Here is a 23,787-nt window from a genome sequence, read left to right as displayed (position 1 = left end):
CATAATACAGAAGTCAGGGTTAGAGCATTTCAGCTTAATCAAACAAATTTCTGAAGTTCATTCATTCAGCTGTATGCCAGTTCAAATCTGTGAAGAGACAAGGATGACAAACAGGAATTTGATTATGATTATCTTACTATGTGAGTACGTGGTTAGTTGCTTTAGTCGTGTCTGACTCTTTGCGACCCTGTGGACTGTAGCCTGCAATGCTTCTCAGTCCATGGGATTCTTCAGGTAAGAGTACTGGAGTATGTTGCCAAGCCATCCTCCAGGGGATCTTCCCAACCTAAGGCTTGAAACTGTGTCTCCTGCATTACAGGTGGATTGCTTACCACTGAGCCACTGGGGAAGTCCCTTATTAACTATATACACTTTTTTCCCCAAGAGCTGTGTAGGTGTGTCAGACAGTGTTTAATTGCAAAGAATTAAACTACTCTAGCTTAAATAGGAAGTGTTTTATTATAAGTATTAAACTGTTTACAAAATTATTGAATTAAATTAACAGACTCCATGATCTTTGAAAAATGACTGTTAAAGCTAATCAATGGACCAAGATACAGAGGAAGACACTGATGTCTACTAAAACCAGTAAATCTCCAGCCCTAGTCCCACACTCCACTGCCCTGGTTTGTTTGGAAGTCATCACAAACAGGACAGCTCCACATTCAAGAAGACTTTGTGATCTGGAAGCCTCTGATGTTACTGCCAGTTCCAGAATTCCACCATGTTACTATAATTTGCACCAACAAAATGGTTTTCTTGTGTGTGGCTTCTTAACTCCCATAAAGCTAATGCTTGGACAATGAGCCATTCAGTTTTGCTGCCACAGTCAGAGGGTGAAGGGGAAAGGAAAAATAATGTCTCTGTTACTATACTTGTAGGCAAAAAACAAATCAAAAGGAAAAAAAAAAAAAAAAACAACACCAGAATTGGTGGAAGTTCAATCTATATCTCCCCAATCTATATCTCACTTTTACTTTCAAATACCAGGCATATGCATCTGACTGGCTATACCTAAAATATATTCAGAGCCCTAACTGCAAGGGAGCCTTGGAAATATGGTGTTTATTTTTTCATCTCTTCAGTCCAGGAAGACACACTAGAATGAGGGTGAAATGGATGTTGAAAACTAAAGTACTAGATCCTTTTCATTACTCAACATCCATACACATTCTTCTCCCCATTCAACAGTTCCCTGAAAGTAACAATTGGCAGTGGAAATGTTCCATACTGACATTGTGCAAATATCTCTTAAACAAATGAAGATGTACTCACCATCTCCTTACGATGGAAAGCCAAGAAACTTCCTTTAGTCAACCTGTCTGTCTCCTCTAACAGGCTACAATAGAAAGTTACCTATGCACAACACTCTTTCACAAGAAAGGAAGGGACCCAGGCTATTTAATTTTTAGATATGAAACAATATAAAGAAGAAAATATGGCTGTTACAGTCTTCATGTCATAAGGCTGCAGTTATAATTTCTAACTTTCCTCCTCTTCTGGACATTTTTTACTCCCTCTGCCTTCAGCCAGCATCTAGGCTGGAAGAGGGTTGGGAAAGGGATTCCAGTCCTTTTTTTTCCTGGAAGAGAGCAGCCTCTGGTACCTCCCAATGGACTCAAGGAATTGGGTGTCCAAGGTATAACCCAGAATATATCAAGTTTCAAACAAATTCCTCACTGCCCGAATTTTGTACCAGAATCTGTAACTGTGATGTTTGACTTCCTAGCCTATAGACAAAGCACTTGAAGGAGGTGCAATGGTTGCAGAAATACACTTCTTTCACCACAGTAATTAACTGGAAAAAGAACTATTACTCTCCCTTTATTTTTACCAAGATAAAGAAGTAGGGGCGGGGGGAGGGAAACTACTCTGTTATGCCTTCATGTATAATTAAGTTCTAATGTACAAACAGGGTTAAGCATTAGATATACACAGATGATTGCTGAATCTCTTAAAGTGATCAAGTTTGGTATGCGACCAGCCACCAAGAGTGTATAACCAGGAAAGATCATCTCAATGCACAAAGTGCTCTTTGACAAAGAGCTATTCCCTTCTGCCACCCTCCCAAATCCTAGTAATGTTATTTTTATGTATTTCAGTTCAGTTCAGTCGCTCAGTCATGTCCGACTCTTTGCAACCTCATGAATCGCAGCACACCAGGCCTCCCTGTCCATCACCAACTCCCGGAGTTCACCCAAATTCATGTGCATCGAGTCAGTGATGCCAACCAACCATCTCATCCTCTGTCATCCCCTTCTCCTCCTGCCCCCAATCCCTCCCAGCATCAGAGTCTTTTCCAATGAGTCAGCTCTTCGCATGAAGTGGCCACAGTATTGAAGTTTCAGCTTCAGCATCAGTCCTTCCAATGAACACCCAGGACTGATGTCCTTTAGGATGGACTGATTGGATCTCCTTGCAGTCCAAGATACCATTCCAAATTATCATGAGTGTTCTCTCACCTCTTCTCTTTTAAACTCATCCAGCTGTGTGATTCACCTCTGTGTGGGACTGAGGAGGAAATATTCCTCATGTCTCTTTCTTAAATAATTAATTAAAAGCTAGATGGCTTTGAATGGGAAATGGTCCCGATGACATTTGAGAAAGGAACTTCTTCAACTTCATGAATGACTTTTTATGCTACCAGGCTACAAGGTAGCACCTTTCACTGCTTTGCTGAGTACTGTTAAGGTGCTATGGTTTACACAGATGCAAATCAGGCAGCAGTTAAGACTGAATTTGGCTTCATTAGTAGAACCTATTCGTTGGGTGATACAGGAATGATTTCCCAGAGGTGGGTTTGAGAAACATCCAAGGGGTAAAAAAAAAGTTCAACGGGGGAAACTTTAAAATTAATCTGTCATGTGATAATTTGTTGACAGATTGGTTATCGGAAAGACATGGAACAAGAAGATGCAGCAGAAACCGTCAAAACGAGGGGGAACGAGTCATCCATCATCCTGACAGGGTTAGAAGGAAATACGTTATATCACTTCACAGTGAGGGCTTATAATGGAGCCGGATATGGGCCACCCAGCAGTGAAGTGAGTGCAGCCACCAAGAAATCCCGTAAGTGACCTGGGCTTTGTGTTTGTCTCAGACAAAAGAGAAACATCTTTTAACATTTCTGAAAGCCACATGAGGTACATAATAAAATGAGTTGAAGAGGAGTTTTGATTCCTAGTCTCGCTTCAATGCTTAGATCTGAATTCTAAAACTAGCTCAGAAAATTTTGCATTCACAGTAGATAAAGGTTATCTTCCTGTGCAACAAGGCTAAGCGATTTTTGACACAGAAGGGAGATAAAAGGATTTGGGTTCAAAAGCTCAGCAGAGAAGCTATTAAAATGATACTCCTGGAGCAAAACCCTCCTTATCTGATTCTCACTGGAAGGAAGCCTATGGTGCCAGCTAACTACTGAACACAAAAAAAGATTGAAATACTCACAAGAATTTAAGTGAATAAAGGTATTTAAGATATCTCTTGCACTCACTTTTCTTTTCATTTTGCAGCCCCCAGTCAAGCACCTAACAACCTCAGGTGGGAGCAACAGGGCTCTCAGCTTTCTCTGGGCTGGGACCCCGTCAGACCATTAGCCAACGAGTCTGAAGTCATGGGCTACAAGGTCAGTGTGTGTTCACTCTGTTGGATAGACATGCATCTCAAAAATTGCTATTGTGAGGATGTGCAATTAAAAAGGCATGAAAAGATCTATTAACATAGCTGTTTTTTTCCCCTCAAACATTGTTCTACCTTTATTCTAGAAACTGTCTTCATACACTGGGGAAGTCAAGGCAATCAAAATCAGTTTCAGCTACACAAGGCATAGGAAGCGAATGGGTAGAAAAGACAACAATTTTAACACAGGGTGAAGATGGCTCCATGATGCACTGTCAGGACAAGCATAACTTTGACAGAGAGTCTTGGCATTCTCTCCCCAAAGACAAACTGTCCTGGCAGATGGAAAAGACTGGACCACTTAGTTTGAGTAGAAAGACTTTCCATTAGCAAAGAAACACAAAAAGAAAAAAATGCTAGGGTCACCACAGGGGATATGAGAGAGACCATGGAGAGAGACAGCTGGCTCCAAAATAGATGCAACATTTCACATAAGTCATCCTGCTATGTGCCAGCAAGAGATCTGAAAATATAAAAATGTTTAGAACAACTTTGTCTCTGATTTTAAGTAATATGTGATCTAGGTATTGAATTAGCTGAACTTCAAATTCTTCTTCCATAATATTGGATTCTATTTCTTAAACTCATACAGAATCATTAATGATTATTATTTATAACAGAATTTTTAAATATTTCAATGATTATCTTTAGACTGAAAAGCATTATTTAGGTGGCTGTTCAATTACCTGAGATGGTAACACAGTATTTGATGTACAAAGGGCTAAATTCTGAAGCTAAAATCTGGAATAGTTATAAATGAAATACATTTTTAAGTTAAATAATTCCCAAGAAGAATATATTCAGGTACAAAGTATAGTACTTCTTACAGACTAGAATTATTATGGATCATAAACACCCTCACACTAAACACTCTCTCAAATCTGTCCTAATCTTCAGGGACATTGAATTTGATCTTTGGGGGAGAACAGGTGAGCCATTCTCTCTGTATCCTTCCCTAGTCCTCTTCTTTCCACACTCTTCCCCTCGTCTTCACACCTTGTAGTCTAAGGCAAGTAGATCCTCCAATGATTAAGGGTAACAATATGGTCAGAAATGGCGATGGATCACCAAGAAACAACCTGATCTCATTAAAAGTGTGGCAAGCAGTCTCTCAAACTGGAGAGGAAAATAGATGGTAGATGAAAGCATATGACTGCCTGGAAGAGCCATTTGGCTTTGGGCAACTCTCAGGGAAAAAAAGAAGCACCACACAACCTGGAGAAAACATGAAGCTGGGCATAGGGCTCCCGGTGAGATGACCCTCATCCTTGCCTACGTTTGTCCCTTCTATCACACAACTGCTTACCCTCCTTACATGTCGCTATCTCCCTGCCCAGACTATACATGATTGAAGGCAAAGCCTCTGTCTTACTCATCTCTTTATGCTCAGTGCTTCTAAGGAGGATGAAAACATTAATTTTGACCCAACTAGAGGTATTTTATGCAGTTAGTCACAAGTGTATGTTATCAGGTGTGTGTTTTCCTAGCATGGCCTTTCCATTTGTTATGTGGAGTGGGGAAAGAGAACCGACCCTTAAGTAAGAGAGACACCAGTTCAAATCCCAGTTCTATAACTTTGAACTAGTTGCTTAAATTGAGTTTCATTTTAACTTAAAAAAAAAAAAAAAAGCAAATATAGGGGATTTCCTTGGTGATCCAGTGGTTAAGAATCACCTTGCAATGAAGGGGTGGTGGGTGTAATCCCAAGTCATAAAACTAAGATCCCACCCGCCATGGAACAACAAAGCCTGTGTGATGCAGCAACTACTGAGCCCAAGAGCAACAAATGGAGTCCGTCTGCTGCAATGAGAAGATCCCACAGGAAGATTCTGTGTACTGCAGCTAAGATCTGACATAGCCAAATAAAAAATAAAGAGATCAATATTTTTAAATGCAAAAATAGTATCATAGAGGATTTATTAAGGATTAAATAAGACAATTTGTGTAAAATGTTTAGTATATAGAAAGTGCTCACTAAAAAAATTAGCTACTATTTTTCTTATTGGAGGAATTTTACCCAGTAGGTAGAACTTTTTAATATTTTAGCAGAAGAATTTGATCTTTAAAAGTTGCCTGCCAGTTCTATCTCAATGAAAACAGTGCAAAACCCCTTGGAATACTTTGTTGCGGGGAGAAGAATCTCTAATGTTGTCCATCTTAGTTGTGGAAATAGTGCCAAGTAGGCACACATTGACAGAGCTTTTTTTTTTTTCTTTTATTCCTTGAAATGGTCTCACCTCTTTATGTCCCTTAGAGGGAAAATCTAGTTTCTAAGAAAGGAGCCTGATGGTAACAAATAGAGTCTACCTTATTAGATCTTCTGATAGATGGGCTAATTCCCAATGAGAGACCTACTGGCAGGAATGATGCAAAGGGCCCCTTGAGGGAAGGGGACTTCATACTGATGACTGAGGTAGAGCCTGGGTTCCCCTACAAAGGTCTGGTTTTCACAGGGCAAGTGACCAGGCATGAAACCTCCTATTGACATAGGCACAATGGAACAGGAATGTGAATATAAGCTAAATGCAACAGTAGCCATGAATATAAACTAATGAGATGGAACCTAGGGAACACAAGATTGGATCTTCCTTTTCAGAACATGACTTGGAAAAGAACTACACAAGAGCTGCCTAGGCAAGGATCTACATGCAGCTAAAACACCCATATCGTCTGGAGGGAGGTTCACACAAATATGGAGTGGACAGTATGATACTCAGAGGGAGAATATTTGATTCCTGCTGAAGTGAAGTGTTAGTTGGTCAGTCCTGTCTGACACTTTACAAACCCATGGATTGCAGCCCACCAGGAATGGAATTCTCCAGGCAAGAATAATGGAGTGGGTTGTCATTCTCTTCTCCAGGGGACCTTCCCAACCCAGGGGTCAAATCTGGGTCTCCCACATTACAGGCAGACTCTTTACCGTATCTGAGCCACCAGCAAAGAAGCCAAAATATGGAATCCCTATACTGTACATCTAAAACTGATATAGTATTGAAAATCAACTGTTATCTGTTGTCAGTCACATCTGACTCTTTGCAACTCCCTGGACTATAGCCCACCAGGCACCTCTGTCAATGGAATTTCAGAGGCAAGAATCCTGGAGTGGGTTGCCACTTGATTCCTACTACATCCCCAGAAAACTACCACCAGACCAAACATGGCACCAATGTAATAGTGAGCCCTCTTCTTAAACATAGTGTGTAGCAGTTGCAATAGGTTAACAAAACTAGGGACATGTCAACACACTAATCATTTCTCTTCCCATGAGTTAATTTGAAGTAGTGAAGTCACTCAGTCATGTATGACTCTTTGTGACCCATGGACTGTAGCCTACCAGGCTCCTCCATCCATGGGGTTTTCCAGGCAAGAATACTGGAGTGGGTTGCCATTTCCTTCTCCAGGAGATCTTCCCAACCCAGGGATTGAACCCAGGTCTCCCGCATTGTAGGCAGATGCTTTACCGTCTGAGCCACCAGGGAAATGACCCAATAAGAGGCTTCCCTGGTGGCTCAGACAATAAGTCTGCCTGCAATGCAGGAGACCTTGGTTCATTGCCTAAGTTGGGAAGATCCTCTGAAGGAGGGAATGGCTACCCACCCCAGGATTCTTGCCTGGGAAACTCCACGGACAGAGGAGTCTAGCAGGCTACAGTCCATGGGGCTGTAAAGATTCAGACCTATTAAGACTGAGTTCGCCTCTTAGAATTCTTGGAAAATTTGTGGTAGAGGACTTCCTGTTAACCAAAGAGAGAACTTCCACAATTAATCACAACATCAAAAGGAAGGCAAATTTATTTTAGCTTTTTATCTTGACCAATTACTTTGCTTTTACAAGCAAAAGAGATCACTAGAGATACATGGTATGCAAATTTGAGCCTGGAAACTAGAAGTAGGGGTCAGTGCATGAAGTTTAAAGTGCAGAGATGGTGTATTTTATCTTTTGCATCAAGTCTAGCTTAAGGTGGATGAATTAAGGGGAAATCCTCATCTAGAAATTTCAAGATTTTGAAAATGATTGATAAGTGATAAATATGAGGGAAAATGGACTTGTTCCATAGACTGATCCATAAGTGATCCACTGAACTCTGCTTTTTCATAGTTAAGGTAGTATATACTAGGTGCAATTTATTCTCAACGATTTAGATCATGGACTTCCCTGGTGAGTCCAGTGGTTGGGAGGGGACATCGGTTCAATCCTTGGTCTGGAAGGATTCTACATGCCGTTGCACAGCTAAGCCCATGCTCCATAACTACTCAAGCCTATATGATCTACAGCCCATGCTCAGCAGCTAGAGAGTAGCCCCTGCTCACCGCAACCAGAGAGAGCCTGCAGGCAGCAACAAAGACCCAGTGCAGCCAAAATAAATAAATAAATAAATAACAAAAATAACATAAAATAGTAAGATAAAACAGCAAGAGTTTGGGGTTAGATCAGTCCGTTTTCTAAGAAAGCATGGATCTTACTTCCCTATTTGATTCCAGAGATTGAGGTGTCAGCAACATACATAAAGACAAGATATTACCAGAGAAATACACAATGATACAGAAAATATCACTCAAATGTGTTAAGAGAAAGAAAAAAAATCAGTCTCCCCATCACAAAACTTGTCAGGGACCTCAAAGTGAGCAAGAATATAGTGAGAGAAGGATAGAATTGAACTATTTATAATTGTGTCATAGGCAACACAATAACATTGAATCTATTCAAATAAACATTAAGCATTACCTATTTAGTGAAATTTCTCACTGTTCTTTGAGATTGTCCAAGAGAACTTGAACTTCTTGGGATTTTGTTTAAGAAGTCTAGATTTAATAGTAATACTTTCAAAACATCACAGCTTCTATTATTAATAAGTAAGAGTAATAGAAGCATGAAGAACCAGAAAAATGCTGAAAAATAATTGTCTTTTGTAGACATGGCTACAAGTTATTTACCCTCAAACAAGATACCTTTCCATATAAAAAGTTGAGTCAAATGTGGGAGCTTATTTAGCATATTCATCACTTCTTCAGGTCAATTAATATGTGATTCATTTTACAGTTCCCAATTCAGAATTAAATCCATGTTTCCTTAATATATTGCATATCAGTTGTCAGAAAACTGGAAAAAAATTCAAAGAAATTTCTTAATGTAACTTACTTTTCCCAAATAAGTGTTTTCAAATGAAAAAAAAAAAAAACTTTGTTTTTATAACTCCACCAGTTTGGGATCTGGATCTGGAATACTTAGTATCTTTAACACATGTTGCATCTGTTACTGGCACTTCCAAAAACGACAACATAACTCTGGACTAAAGTATCAGTTCAGTTCAGTTGCTCAGTCATATCTTTGTGACCCCATGGACTGCAGCACACCAGGCTTCCCTGTCCATCACAAATTCCCGGGGCTTGCTCAAATTCATGCCCATCAAGTCGGTGATGCCATCCAAATATCTTGTGCTCTGTCATCCCCTTCTCCTGCCTTCAATCTTTTCCAGCATCAGGGTCTTTTCCAATGAGTCAGTTCTTCGCATCAGGTGGCCAAAGTATTGGAGCTTCAGCTTCAGCACCAGTCCTTCCAATGAATATTCAGGACTGATCTCCTTTAGGATGGACTGGCTGGATCTCCTTGCAGTCCAAGAGACTCTCAAGAGTCTTCTCCACCACCACAGTTAAAAAGCATCAATTATTCAGTGCACAGCTTTCTTTATAGTCCAACTCTCAAATCCATACATGACTACTGGAAAGACCATACCTCTGATTAGGGAAACTTTTGTTGGCAAAGTAAAGTCTCTGCTTTCTAATATGCTGCCAGGGTTTGCCTAGCTTTTATTCAAATGAGCAAGCATCTTTTAATTTCATGGCTGCAGTCTCACTGTTTTCATTGTTTCCCCATCTACTTGCCATGAAGTGGTGGGACCAGATGCCGTGATCTTAGCTTTTTGAATGTTGAGTTTTAAACCAACTCTTTTATACTCCTCTTTCACTTTCATCAAGCTGGGCTACCCACTCCAGTATTTGCACCTGGAGAATTCCATGAACAGAGGAGCCTGGTGGGCTACAGTCCATGGGGTTGCAAAAAGTCGGACATGTCTGAACAACTAACATTTCACCGTACATCTTCCCCTTTATCTCTGCTTTCTGCTATTTATAGTTATTATATGATCCATCAATACATAGGAATTTTCATTTGTTTATTCCATTTAGCTACCAGTTAGAGCCTGCCAGACTCCTGAGATATAGGTACACTTGTATTGAAAATATATTCCACAGCCTATAGAATGTGAAGCCCATCCATATATTTCTCCAGTTTTTCAGGGAGCTTAGGGTCTATGGCCATGCTAGTCTCCTTGATTGACTATATCCTGCATGCATGCTAAGTCACTTCAGTTGCATCAGACTCTTTGTTACCTTATGGACTCTAGCCCTCCAGGCTCCTCTGTTCATGGGATTCTCCAGGCAAAAATACTGGAGTGGATTGTCATGTCCTCCTCCAGGAGAGCTTCCTGTATTTTACAGCTGTTCTTTTATCTTATATTCACTCCAAATATGAGATCAAGCCCTTTACTGTGATCCCCACAATTTAAAATGACTCATACATAATAGTTTATACAATCATTTCTATATTTGATTATACTTACATGTTTTTCATCATATTTTAAAAATTAAGACAGAAATGGCTTGTATAGCATGAAGATGTATATATGTATACCATGTATATATAACGTGACATATACTATGTGTGTGTATATATATATATGTGCATATATATATATATATATATATATGCACCTAAGTCGCTTCAGTTGTGTCTGACTCTGTGTGACCCCATAGACGGCAGCCCACCAGGCTCCTCTATCCATGGGATTCTCCAGGCAAGAACACTGTAGTGGGTTGCCATTTCCTCCTCCAATGCATGAAAGTGAAAAGTCAAAGTGAAGTCGCTCAGTAGTGTCCGATTCTTGGCGACTCCATGGACTGCAGCCTACCAGGCTCCTCCATCCATGGGATTTTCCAGGCAAGAGTACTGGAGTGGGGTGCCATTGCCTTCTCCAGTATATATAACATATGCATATATGGTCATAGCAAACACCCTAGTCATAGCAAACTGGTCATAGCAAGCACTGTCTTCCAACAACACAAGAGAAGACTCTACAATTTGACATCATTAGATGGCCAACACCGAAATCAGATTGATTATATTCTTTAAAGCTTAAGATGGAGAAGCTCAATAGAGTCAGGAAAAAACAAGACTGGGAGCTGACTGTGTCTCAGATCATGAACCCCTTACTGCTAAATTCAGACTTAAATAGAAGAAAGTGGGGAAAACCACTAGACCATTCAGGTATGACCTAAATTAAATCCCTTATAATTATACAGTAGAAGTGAGAAATAAATTTAAGGGACTAGATCTGATAGACAGAGTGCCTGATGAACTATGGACGGAGGTTTGTGACATTTTACAGGAGACAGGGATCAAGACCATCCTAAAGAAAAAGAAATGCAAAAAAGCAAAATTGTTGTCTGAGGAGGCCTTACAAATAGCTGTGAAAAGAAGAGAAGTGAAAAGCAAAGGAGAAAAGGAAAGATATACCCATTTGAAGGCACAGTTCCAAAGAATAGGAAGGAGAGATAAGAAAGCCTTCCTCAGATATCAATGCAAAGAAATAGAGGAAAACAATAGAATGGGAAAGACTAGAGATCTCTTAGAGAAAATTAGAAATACCAAGGGAACATTTCATGCAAAGATGGGCACAATAAAGGACAGAAATGGTATGGACCTAACAGAAGCAGAAGACATTAAGAAGAAGTGGGAAGAATACACAGAAGACCTGTAGAAAAAAGACCTTCATGACCCAGATAATCACCATGGTATGATCACTCACTTGGAGCCAGACATCTGAAATGTGAAGTCAAGTGGGCCTTAGGAAGCATCACAATGAACAAAGCTAGTGGAGGTGATGGAATTCCAGTTCAGCTATTTCAAATCCTAAGAGATGATGCTGTGAAAGTGCTGCACTCAATATGTGAGCAAATTTGGAAAACTAAGCAGTGGCCACAGGACTGCAAAAGGTCAGTTTTCATTCCAATCCCAAAGAAAGGCAATGCCAAAAAATGTTCAAACTACTGTACAATTGCACTCATCTCACATGCTAGCAAAGTAATGCTCAAAATTCTCCAAGCCAGGCTAGGCTTCAGCAATACATGAACCATGAACTTCCAGATGTTCAAGCTGGATATAGAAAAGGCAGAGGAACCAGAGATCAAATTGCCAACATGTGCTGGATCATCAAAAAAGCAAGAGAGTTCCAGAAAAACATCTATTTCTACTTTGTGGACTATGCCAAAGTCTTTGTGTGGATCACAATAAACTGTGGAAAATTCTGAAAGAAATGGGAATACAAAACCATCTGACCTGTCTCTTGAGAAACCTGTGTACCAGTCAGGAAGCAACAGTAGGAACTGCACACAGAACAACAGATGGTTCCAAATAGGAAAAGGAGTACGGCAAGGCTGTATATTGTCACCCTGCTTTTTTAATTTATATGCAGAGAACATCATGAGAAACTCTGGGCTGGAGGAAGCACAAGCTGGAATCAAGATTGCTGAGAGAAATATCAATAACCTCAGATATGCAGATGACACCACCCTTATGGCAGAAAGTGAAGAGGAACTAAAAAGTCTTTTGATGAAAGTGAAAGAAGAGAGTGAATAAGTTGGCTGAAAGCTCAACATTAAGTAAACTAAGATCATGGAATCTGGTTCCATCATTTCATGGGAAATAGATGGGGAAACAGTGGAAACACTGTCAGACTTTACTTTGGGGGCTCCAAAATCACTGCAGATGGTGATTGCAGCCATGAAATTAAAAGATGCTTGCTCCTTGGAAGGAAAGTTATGACCAACCTAGACAGCATATTAAAAAGCAGAGACTACTTTGTCAACAAAGGTCCGTCTAGTCAAGGCAATGGTTTTTCTTGTGGTCATGTATGGATGTGAGAGTTGGACTGTAAAGAAAGCTGAGCATCGAAGAATTGATCCTTTTGAACTGTGGTATTGGAGAAGACTCTTGAGAGTCCCTTGGACTGCAAGGAGATCCAACCAGTCCATCTTAAAAGAGATCAGTCCTGGGTGTTCATTGGAAGGACTGATGTTGAAGCTGAAACTCCAATACTTTGGCCACCTGATGCGAAGAGTTGACTCATTTGAAAAGACCCTGATGCTGGGAAAGATCGAAGGCAGGAGGAGAAGGGGATGACAGAGGGTGAGATGGTTGGATGGCATCACCGAGTCAATGGACATGAGTTTGAGTATACTCCGGGAGTTGGTGATGGACAGGGAGGCCTGGTGTGCTGCATTTCATGGGGTCGCAAAGAGATGGACACAATGGAGCAACTGAACTGAACTGAATAACATATACAAAGAAGACTTTATGGAAATGTTAGTGGGGGATATTAGACTGAAAGGCACAACATGCAAATACACATGAAATTGCCAACAGGAAATCCAGTTCTTAAAGTTCCTTGGAGTCATCTTACAGCAGGGCTTCTCACTGGTACTTGTGCTCCCACCTTCTTTTCACCTAGATTCTACTATCTCACTGATTCCTCCTCACCCACCCGCAGCCACTGGGACTTTGGATTCGTCACTCACTATTGTGAAGAGCAATTGTCCTCAAGATGCTCAGCTGGTGACTGTATGTGTGTTCTCAGTCACTCAGTTGTGTCCAACTCATTGCAACCCCATGAACTATAGCCTGCCAGGTTCCTCTGTCCATGGAATTTTCCAGGCAAGAATACTGGAGCAGTCTGCCATTTCCTAACCCAGGAGATCTTCCCTACTCAGAGATCAAACCTTGTGTCTCTTGTGTCTCCTGCATCGGCAGGCAGATTCTTTACCACTGTACCACCTGGGAAGTACTGGTGGATAGCCCTTTTGTTTAAAAAGATCCATCCTTCCAATGGCACTTGTGGGCAAAACTAGCAAAAATTTATTCTGCTATATTTTTAGACTGACTCACAACATTACTTTTACCATAAGATGTACAGATTAGCCAATACCAGATCATGCCTTTGAGAATAGCAGTATCACATTATTGTTTGTTTAGAATCATCTCTTTGGCTAACCCACTGTTCTCAGGTTTTTAAGTAGAATTTGAGAATAGTCTTGAAAATAGACACTTTTCTCTATGTCTGGAGATAGTCATTATTGTAACAGTCAATCTATAAATGTCCAGGTTCTCAAAGTACTCCCTGGTCTTGTTATTGTCAATAACTATTTCTGACATGTCTTGATAATTCCTTAACCATCTCATATTTGTCATTTGTATTCATCTTTTCTAAATCAGGATTTTACAATGAATGAATATTCTCTAAATCACCTAAGACTAACCATTCATTAATTTAATGTATCTTTTCATTTATTATACCTACTTACTCTCTCATAGCACTACATCTCCCTGGATATATTGGTAAAAGCCACATTTAATCTCAAACTCCTTTTGCTGCCATTAACCGATATTTCCTGCCCTTAACTTTTGTTTCTAAATCTCAACTGATCCACAATTTTTTCTTCAACTCTGGATTTTACAGCAACATTAGATATGCATTACTGGCTGCATTTTTCATTGTCATAAGAATTGTAATTTATTGAACCATAATAACAATGTCCTCTAAAATAGTTACTCCCCTGCCAATCCTCACCAATTTACATACTATTTTGTTGCCATAAATTTGCTTTCTAATTATCTAATGTAGATGAACAGAATTCTAATTCTTTATACTACTACAGTCAAAATGAGAATCATAAATTCTGATACAATTGTCATTTTTTCAAAGCCAAAAAAAACTTGCTATAGGCATCCTCCAAGAAGAGCTTCTGATTCCCAAATCTGTACTGCTCTTGTACATGGCTATAGCAGCAAATATGTTTCCTATTGCAGTACACAGAACACTTGATTGCATTGTTTGTCTCCACTGTAAGTTCCATGAGAGCAGAACCATGTGTTCTTAGTCTCTAAATTTCCAGTATATATTACTGTGCCTGTCCTACATGAGATACCCAGTGAAATATTCCATGATTTTTTTTCATTTCCCAACTATGTTGAAGTTATGGCATCCTTCCTTCTAAGGATTTCAATAGATAGAATTATTGCACATGTTATATACTTTTACAGAGAATTTACTTCTCTTCCATGACCAGAAGTAAATTCAAATCCGTGAAAGACAGAGGAAGTAAAATAGAGGGAGCATATGTTACCAGAATGCAAAAAGGAGGATTAAGTACAAGCAGGCTTCAACATGTGAAACTTACATTTAATTTTTTTTTTCTTGTATGTAGGTTAGTCAAGTTCAAGCACATTTTTAATAAGCAAAATCTATTATAGTTTTTTATAGTTTTCCAATGCAGTTAATCATTTATAATGTAAATACTGACCACTGACAATGAAAAATAATAGCAACAGAAGAAGTCACTTTCTCTTTAAGCTTACCAGATCCTGTGCTGGACATTTTTACATGTGTTTTTCTTTACAGTATAGGCACTTGAAATTTAAAAATGTTATCAACTTGCCCAAATTTTCTCAGACTGAAATATGTAGGAAATTGCTTTTTGTATTATTTTGTAGGAGACTGTTTTGAATACAGGTCTGTATGACTACAAAATCATTGTTCTCTTCATTACAAAAAGAAATTATAATACTCACAATTATGAAAAACCACAAAAACAATGAACTGAATAAAAATGAATTTAAAATCTTCATTGCTGCTACTTTACTATTATGCACACACAAATAAGTTTACTGGGGGGCAAATGAGTAGAAACAGTATGATACAGTGAAACACCTCTGAACTGATCATCAGATTACTAATCTTCTAATGCAATTACTTTCACAACTGAACATATAATCTTGTATAAATTGTGTAATCTCTACAACCTTAGTTTACTGACCTATACACACAAGCTAATTCTGTGTCCTAATCTGTAGTTCTAAAACTCTGTTTACCATCAATATATGTGTAATTCTAGTACCATGAACAAATGTCAAAAAAGCCCTAACTTGGGACTTCCCTGTTATACAGTAGCTAAGACTCCATGGTCCCAATGCAGGGGACCTAAGTTCAATTCCTTTTCAAGACACTAGATCCCACATGCCACAACTAAGAGTGAGAGCAGCCAAATAAATTAAGTAAATATTTTTTAAAAGAGAAAAAAGCCTTAACTTGGCTATCCAATATATCCAAATGCCAATTCACCAAAAAGTAAATACAAAAGTAAAACTAAAAATACCCTTTTATTTTTAACTTTTCAGCCATCTTATACAGTGTTAAGGTTTTATTATTGATATATTTAACAAATTTTCTGATTACTCCTTTCAGATGATTTGAAGATAACAATTTTGAGTTCTTCCTCAGGATACTGTTCACTTCATTAGCCAGGAATAAAACATTTTCAATGATCTGCCTCCTTACTGCCTACTTCTCTAGCTTCAATTTCTCACTATTCTCAACTGTCTTCTAATGCTATTGCTTTCTTATTAGTTAGATGTTTTTTTCATCTTCTCTTATCTCTGTAAAATTTTTCTGCTCTCCTTCTCCAACTTGTGAGCTCTACTTATCTTTAAATATTTAGCTCAGCACCACCTTCTCTTAGGTGGCAGTTTAGTTGCTTAGGAGCCTTCCCTAAACCACCAGAGGGGATTAAACTCTCTTCTGCATTCATATAGCCCCTTGCATACACTTCCATTGCTGCATATAACATATGCATTGCATTGGCTTGCATATCTGCCTAAGCTGTAAGCTCCCTCTACTTAGCTCAGAATGTAATATACAGGAGGCAGTCAATAAGCTTTTGGAATCCTTGATTGACTATCAAATGATTAAAAATCTATCATCATTTCCAGGTTTTTTATAGGCAAGAGGGTCACAGCAACAGTCAAGTTATTGAAACGCAGAAACCTCAAGCAGTAGTCCCACTCCCCGATGCTGGAGTCTATATCATTGAAGTGCGAGCATATGGTGAAGGAGGAGATGGAACCGCTAGTTCCCAAATCAGGGTCCCATCATATTCAGGTAAGTTTTGACACAGTAGGCTTAATTTGATAACCACTAACATTAACATGATGTAAACCTCATCAAAATTAACATGATGGATTACATGGTTCAGAGACTTTGAAGGTTCTCTACTCTTATCCTCTGATTGTTATATGCAAGCATGCTCCACTGCTCATTTGTGTCCAACTCTTTACCACCCCATGGACTGTAGCCTGCCAGGCTCCTCTGTCCATGGTATTTTTCAGGCAAGAATAGTAGACTTGGTTGCCCTTTCCTTCTCCGAGGCACCTTCCCAACCCAAGGATCAAACCCAAGTCTCCTGCATCTGCTGCAATGGCAAGCAGATTCTTTACCACTGAACCACTTGGGAAGCCAGATTACTATATGATCCTCTGATTGATACAAACCATGGTGGCCCACCCACAACTGTGAAATTTCCACACATCTAGGAAGGAGTTAACAGTCTCATTAGAATATCTTTATTTGAGAAATTCCCCAGTCTTCCCTGACCACAAGAAGCACGCTGCCGGCCATGTGAGCTTTGCAATACTGCTTTTAAACTGGTTTTGCTCTTGTTCAGTTGTAAAGTCATGTCCAACTCTGCAACCCCATGTACTGCAGTATGCCAGGCAACCCTGTCCTTCCCTGTCCATCTCCCGAAGTTTACTCAAACTCATGTCTATTGAGTTGGTGGTGCCATCCAGCCATCTCATCCACTGTCATTCCCTTCTCCTCTTGCCTTCAACCTTTCTCAGCATCAGGGTTTTTTTCCCAAAGAACTGGCACTTTGCATCAGGTGGCCAAAGTATTGGAGCTTCAGCATCAGTCCTTCCAATGAATGTTCATGGTTGATTTCCTTTCTAGAGTTGACTGGTTGGATCTTTGCTGTCCAAGGGACTCCCAAGAGGCTTCTTCAGCACCACAGTTCAAATGCATAAATTCTTTGGCATTCAGCCTTTTTTTATGGTTCAACGCTCATATCCATACATGCCTACTGGAAAAATCATAGCTTTGATTAGATGGACCTTTGTTGGGAAAGTGATGTCTTTGATTTTTAAGGTACTGTCTAGGTTTATCAGAGCTTTTCTTCCAAAGAGCAAGCGTCTTTTAATTTCATGGATGCAGTCACCATCTGAAGTGATTTTGGAGCCCAAGAAAATAAAGTCTATCACTGTTTCCATTGTTTCCTTGTCTATTTCCCATGAAGTGATGGGACCAGATACCATGATCTTAGTATTTTGAATGTTGAGTTTTAAGACAGATTTTTCACTATCCCCTTTCACCTTCTTCAAGAGGCTCTTTAGTTCCTCTTCATTTTCTGTCATTACAGTGGTATCATCTTCATATACGAGATTGTTGATATTTCTCCCAGCAATCTTGATTCCAGCTTCTGCTTCATCCACCATGGCATTTCACATGATATATTCTGCATATAAGTTAAATAAGCAAGGTGACAATATATAGCCTTGATCTTCCCTTTCCCAATATTGAACCAGTCCATTGTCCCATGTCCAGTTCTAACTGTTGCTTCTTGACTCACATACACATTTATTAGAAGGCAGGTAAGACAGTCTGGTATTCCCACCTATTTAAGAATTTTCCACAGTTTGTTGTGATCCACACAATCAAAGGCTTTAGTGTAGTCAATGAAACAGAAGTAGATGTTTCTTTAGAATTCTCTCACTTTTTCTATGATCCAGCAGATATTGGCAATTTGATCTCTTTTTCCTCTGCCTGTTCTAAATCCAGCTTCCACATCTAGAAGTTCTTAGTTCATATACTGTAGAACCTAGCTTGAATGATTCTGAACAATACCTGGCTAGCATGTGAAATGAGTGCAACTGCATGGTAGTATGAACATTTTTGGCATTGCCCTTCTTTGGGATTGGAATGAAAACTGACATTTTACAGTCCTATGGCCACTGCTGAGTTTTCCAAATTTCCTGACATATTGAGTGCAGCACTTTAACAGCATCATCTTTTAGGATTTGAAATCATTCAGCTGGAATTTCATCATCTCCACTAACTTTGTTCGTAGTGATGCTCCTAAGGTCCACTTGACGTCACACTCCAGGATGTCTGGCTCTAGGTGAGTGACCACACCTTTGTGGTTATCAGGGTCATTAAGATCTTTTTTGTATAGTTCTTCTGTGTATTCCTGCCAACTCTTCTTAATCATTTCTGCTTCCATTATGTCCTTAACATTTCCCTTATTGTGCCCATCTTTGCATGAAATGTTCCCTTGGTATCTCTAATTTTCTTGAAGAGAAAATTAGTCTCTAGTCTTTCCCATTCTATTGTTTTCCTCTATTTCTTTGCATTGTTCCTTTAAAATGCCTTTCTTATCTCTCCTTGCTAGTCTCTGGAACTCTGCATTCAGTTGGATTATCTTCCCCTTTCTCCTTTGCCTTTCCCTATCGCTCTAGCTTAATATATCTCTTTCTCTATTGTAGTGACTGCTTTTATCATTAGATAATGAACAGTGAGGGGCAGGAAATTTTAAAAGGAATGTTTTTTAAAATTAAAATAGTATTAGGTTTATCGATTTAAAAATATAAATTTCATTGCATTTTTTCTTTTTCCAGCTTTATTTTGAAATATAACTGAAATTTAACATTGTGTAAATTTAAGGTATACAAGAGTTGATATGATACACATATATTATACATCTGTACACAAATATATTGAAAAAATATAGCTAATACTTCCATCAGATGATATAATTGCTAATTCTTTCTTGTGGTGAGAACATTTTGAATTTACATTCTTCAGTTCAGTCACTCAGTGGTATCTGACTCTTTGCAACCCCATGAATTGCAGCACGCCAGCCCTCCCTGTCCATCACCAACTCCCAGAGTTCATTCAAACTCATGTCCATTGAGTCGGTGATGCCATCCAGCCATCTCATCCTCTGTCATCCCCTTCTCCTGCCCTCAATCCCTCCCACCATCAGACTCTTTTCTAATGAGTCGACTCTTCGCACGAGGTGGCCAAAGTATTGGAGTTTCAGCTTTAGCGTTATTCCTTCCAAAGAACACCCAGGGCTGATCTCCTTTAGAATAGACTGATTGGATCTCCTTGCAGTCCAAGGGACTCTCAAGAGTCTTCTCCAACACCACAGTTCAAAAGCATCAATTCTTCGGTGCTCAGCTTTCTTCACAGTCCAACTCTCACATCCATACATGACCACTGGAAAAACCATAGCCTTGACTAGATGGACCTTTGTTGGCAAAGTAATGTCTCTGCTTTTGAATATGCTATTCAGGTTGGTCATAACCTTCCTTCTAAGGAGTAAGTGTCTTTTAATTTCATGGCTGCAATCACCATCTGCAGTGATTTTGGAGCTCCCCCAAAATAAAGTCTGCCACTGTTTCCACTGTTTCCCCATGTGTTTCCCATGAAGTGATGGGACCAGATGCCATGATCTTAGTTCTAGCAACCTTCAAATATATGTTACATTTTATTATTTGCAATCATGATGCTGTATACTAGATCGCTAGAATTTATTTGAACATCATAATTATTATCAGCAATATTAATAATTTCTAACTTTTATAGAAAAGTTATAGAGCCCTTGCTATAAGTCTGACACAATCATAAATGCTTAACAACTTATTTAATTTTCTTAACAATCGACGAGGTAGGTGGCATTTTTTTTGTTTTATGGAGAAAATTTAAGTAATTTGCCTAAGATCATACTATTATTAATACTAAGAGGAAGAACTGGAATTCATACCCACTGCCACCATTATTATATCAGCAAGAGAAAAACTGATTATAAGAAGGGAGGTTTTACAAATTCAGAAGAAAGCAATCATTTCATTGAGTTTGTGAAAATAAAATGCAAAAAATTACATTAAAGACATAAATCTGTCATTGAAAAAATATTAGGCAATTTTTATTACAGCCTTAAATAAAAAATGTTAAATGTACATTTAATTAATGGGTAATTATGAACATTATTATTTGGGCTTCTGTGGGGGCTCAGACGTAAAGAATCCACCCACAATGCAGCAGACCTAGGTTCCGCCTGCAATGCAGGAGACCCGGATTCGATCCCGGGGTCAGGAAGATCCCCTGGAGAAAGGCATGGCAACCCACTCCAATATTCTTGCCTGGAGAATCCCATGGACAGAGAAGCCTGACAGGCTACAGTCCCTGGGGTCCCAAACAGACATGACTGAGTGACAAAGCATAGCACAGCACTTGAGCATTATTTACTGAGCAATCATTCTCAAGTGAAATTGTCAACTTTTATGTTTCAGTTGATAATACTTAGTCCAGTCAACCCATTTCCTGAGCTTTAATAATGTTCAGTCTCCTGGTATTAGACCCATAAAACAGGAGCAACAATAGGTTTCATTCTTATCTCTTTTCTAAAACCTAAAAGCCTAAGAAGCTAAATGACCTGCTCAAGTGAAATAGTTAATTAGTTTCATATCTGAGACTAGAAATTGATTCAATGTTTTTTTTTTTTTCTTTGCTTGTGTTTTGCTATGCTGAAATAGCATGGTTTTCTTTCATGGATTCTATGTGGAATTTGAGATATACACCCTACTTAACATTCTGAAAGTGAGGAGGTTTTTTTGTACAAGTGTCATGTAAGTTGATTTAACAAGCATGCAGCCACTCTCATATAAATAGAAGGAATGCTTTCATAGTTTTTATTTATTATGCATGCACACTCCAGTGAGGCTTTGCCATCAAACCTTTCTTATAGCTCACATGTGGCCATGCACTTCACAATGACCCCATTTTGTACAAGTTGAAATATATGTAACGTTCTCCAATATGTTGAATAACAGATTTTATTAGCACCTTAGCTGTAAAAATTTTCAAAGGAAAGAAGATTTGCTGCTTTGGGTGTATGTATGTGTGGTTTACAAAACAAAGGTTTCTTCAGTTCTTAAATATGTCTGGAAAATAAACTGAGAGTCTATCCTGTAAGAAAAATCACACCTAGAATTCTGTTACATCCAATCTAGCCAGAGAGGATAGCTTGACAGAAGGATGATTCCAAAAATTGGTTGGTACATTTTATTACTAATCTATCATTATGTTTTTAATTAAAGCCAATCATTGTTTTAATAGAGATAACACATAAAAGCATATCTTTCCCCTAATCCCTAACTCAATGACTTTAAAAAAGCAACGGCAACCCACTCCAGTATTCTTGCTTGGAAAATCCCATGGGCGGAGGAGCCTGGCGGGCTGCAGTCCATGGGGTCGCTAGCAGTTGGGCATGACTGAAGTGACTTAGCAGCAGCAGCAGCAGAGCCCCAGTATCATCAGCAACACTGAGATAAACAATAGCACATACTGCATAGGAATGTTGTGAAGATCAAATAAGATAGTCTGTATAAAGGGCTTAGTACAGTACTTTGCATATAGTAAGCATTCATTAGAAATCAATCATGATGATGATATGTTCCAAGGCTTCTGGCTTGAATAACCGAAAATCTAAGAATGATACTTAGTTTGTAAATTTATGGCACTATCAAAACTACTTCACAAAAATCCATCCAAATTAGTGAGTTTAATCAGGCAGCCACCCCAATACATTAACTACATACAATGCTTTTGTCTCAAGATGAAAGTCATGTCCAAATCTTTGCAACCCTATGGACTGTAGACTGCCAGTCTCCTTTGTCCATGAGATTCTCCAGGCAAGAATACTGGAAGAGGTTGTCATTTCCTCCTCCAGGGGATCTTCCCAACCCATGGATCAAACCAGCATCTCTTATGTCTCCTGAATTGGCAGGCAAGTTCTTTCTCAGTAGCGCCACCTGGGAAGCCCTGGCAAGAGTAATGAAAGATGCCTCTTCTTTGCCGAGTTTGGTGTGAGAATCTCAATTCAAACAAATCCAGAATTTAAGCCCGCTCACTGTAAAATCAATTAAAGATCCATACATATATTAAATATTTTATGATTAAATTTAAAATTTTACTTCATTGAATTATGAATTCTAGTTGCAACAAACTTTTGCTAATTATTTTTATTCCATTTCCTGAATTTTGCACTATAGAAATTATTTTATTCTCATACCTGGAATTTGGGATGTTTTCCATCAGTTTCTCATTGTTGAAAGTTACACTTAGATATATTTGTTTTAGATATATTTGATTGATGTTTTATATATATTTGATTATATATATTTGTTCAAGGTGACACAGCCTTTTGAAGACACTATTCCATATACACTTCTGCCCTCAGTATATCTTTTGAGAACCCCAGACAACCTCTTGTTTCCTAAACACAAGGAATGCTCTCATTGGAAACAGGATTGATATTGCATTCATTTGTCTTAACACACCTAAAAAATGAGTTTATCCTACCTCAGGCAAAGCCAAAATAATTCTGTCTATTTAATACGTCTCCTTTTCACAGGTGGGAAAATCACTAGTGCTCAGTCAGCCCTCCACACTCTCTCCATGTCTTCATCAGTAACGTTGCTTTTGGCATTGATGATTCCTTCAACTCCTTGGTGAAAACTTCAGACTTAATTTGATTTTCTTCGCTTTAGCTTGATAACTACAGTGAATAGAGTAGTAATGTAACTGGAAACTCAGGACCTTGAGAATGAGCGTTAAAAACTTGGAACTATACATGGTGCACTTATAGGAGACTGAGGGGAATATTACTTATACATCAGGTTTTTTTGTTGTTGTTGTTGCTTTGGTTTTTGTAAATGGAGAGGACAGTTCTTGGTCCAATAAAAATATGCAGATTGTATGTAATGAATTTTTGTAAATAAAAGTAATTTCTGTCAAATGTATTCCTTACTTTTTTAGTATGTTGGAATTTGATTTTATATCTGATGACCCTGAGAGTGTGCCATCCATTTGTTAAGTAAGTGGTCTCTAGCAGATCTGTTTCAAACACAAATACAAAACAGAATGAAAAATTCACTTAACACTCCAAGTCTACTGTTTTTAATTTTTCCTTCATCTGACTATACTAATCGACAAGCCAGCAGGAGATATGAAAAAATATTTCAATTGTGTGGTCAATTATAGGATAGTACACAAAAATTTTCCCACAAAAATATTGTATGATTGCATTATGAAATAGCAAAATT

The 23,787-nt window shown here is 38.7% G+C and overlaps 1 protein-coding gene across 1 annotated transcript in view; it reads left to right on the top strand.

Annotated features, from left to right (window-relative positions):
• Positions 1-23,480, top strand: part of CNTN5 (contactin 5) — a 1,653,888-nt gene extending 1,630,408 nt beyond the window's left edge. The window contains exons 22-25 of the mRNA XM_061440146.1: positions 2,883-3,069; positions 3,513-3,625; positions 16,558-16,726; positions 23,097-23,480. Coding sequence (XP_061296130.1) covers positions 2,883-3,069; positions 3,513-3,625; positions 16,558-16,726; positions 23,097-23,197 — 570 coding nt within the window. The 3' untranslated portion in view covers positions 23,198-23,480. The remainder of the gene's footprint in view (positions 1-2,882; positions 3,070-3,512; positions 3,626-16,557; positions 16,727-23,096) is intronic.
• Positions 23,481-23,787: the final 307 nt, after the last annotated feature.

This window comes from Bos javanicus, chromosome 15 (assembly GCF_032452875.1).
Source record: "Bos javanicus breed banteng chromosome 15, ARS-OSU_banteng_1.0, whole genome shotgun sequence".
NCBI classification, from domain to species: domain Eukaryota; kingdom Metazoa; phylum Chordata; class Mammalia; order Artiodactyla; family Bovidae; genus Bos; species Bos javanicus.
The sequence above is the reverse complement of the archived record's forward strand: the minus strand, read 5'-3'. Positions and strand labels throughout refer to the sequence as shown.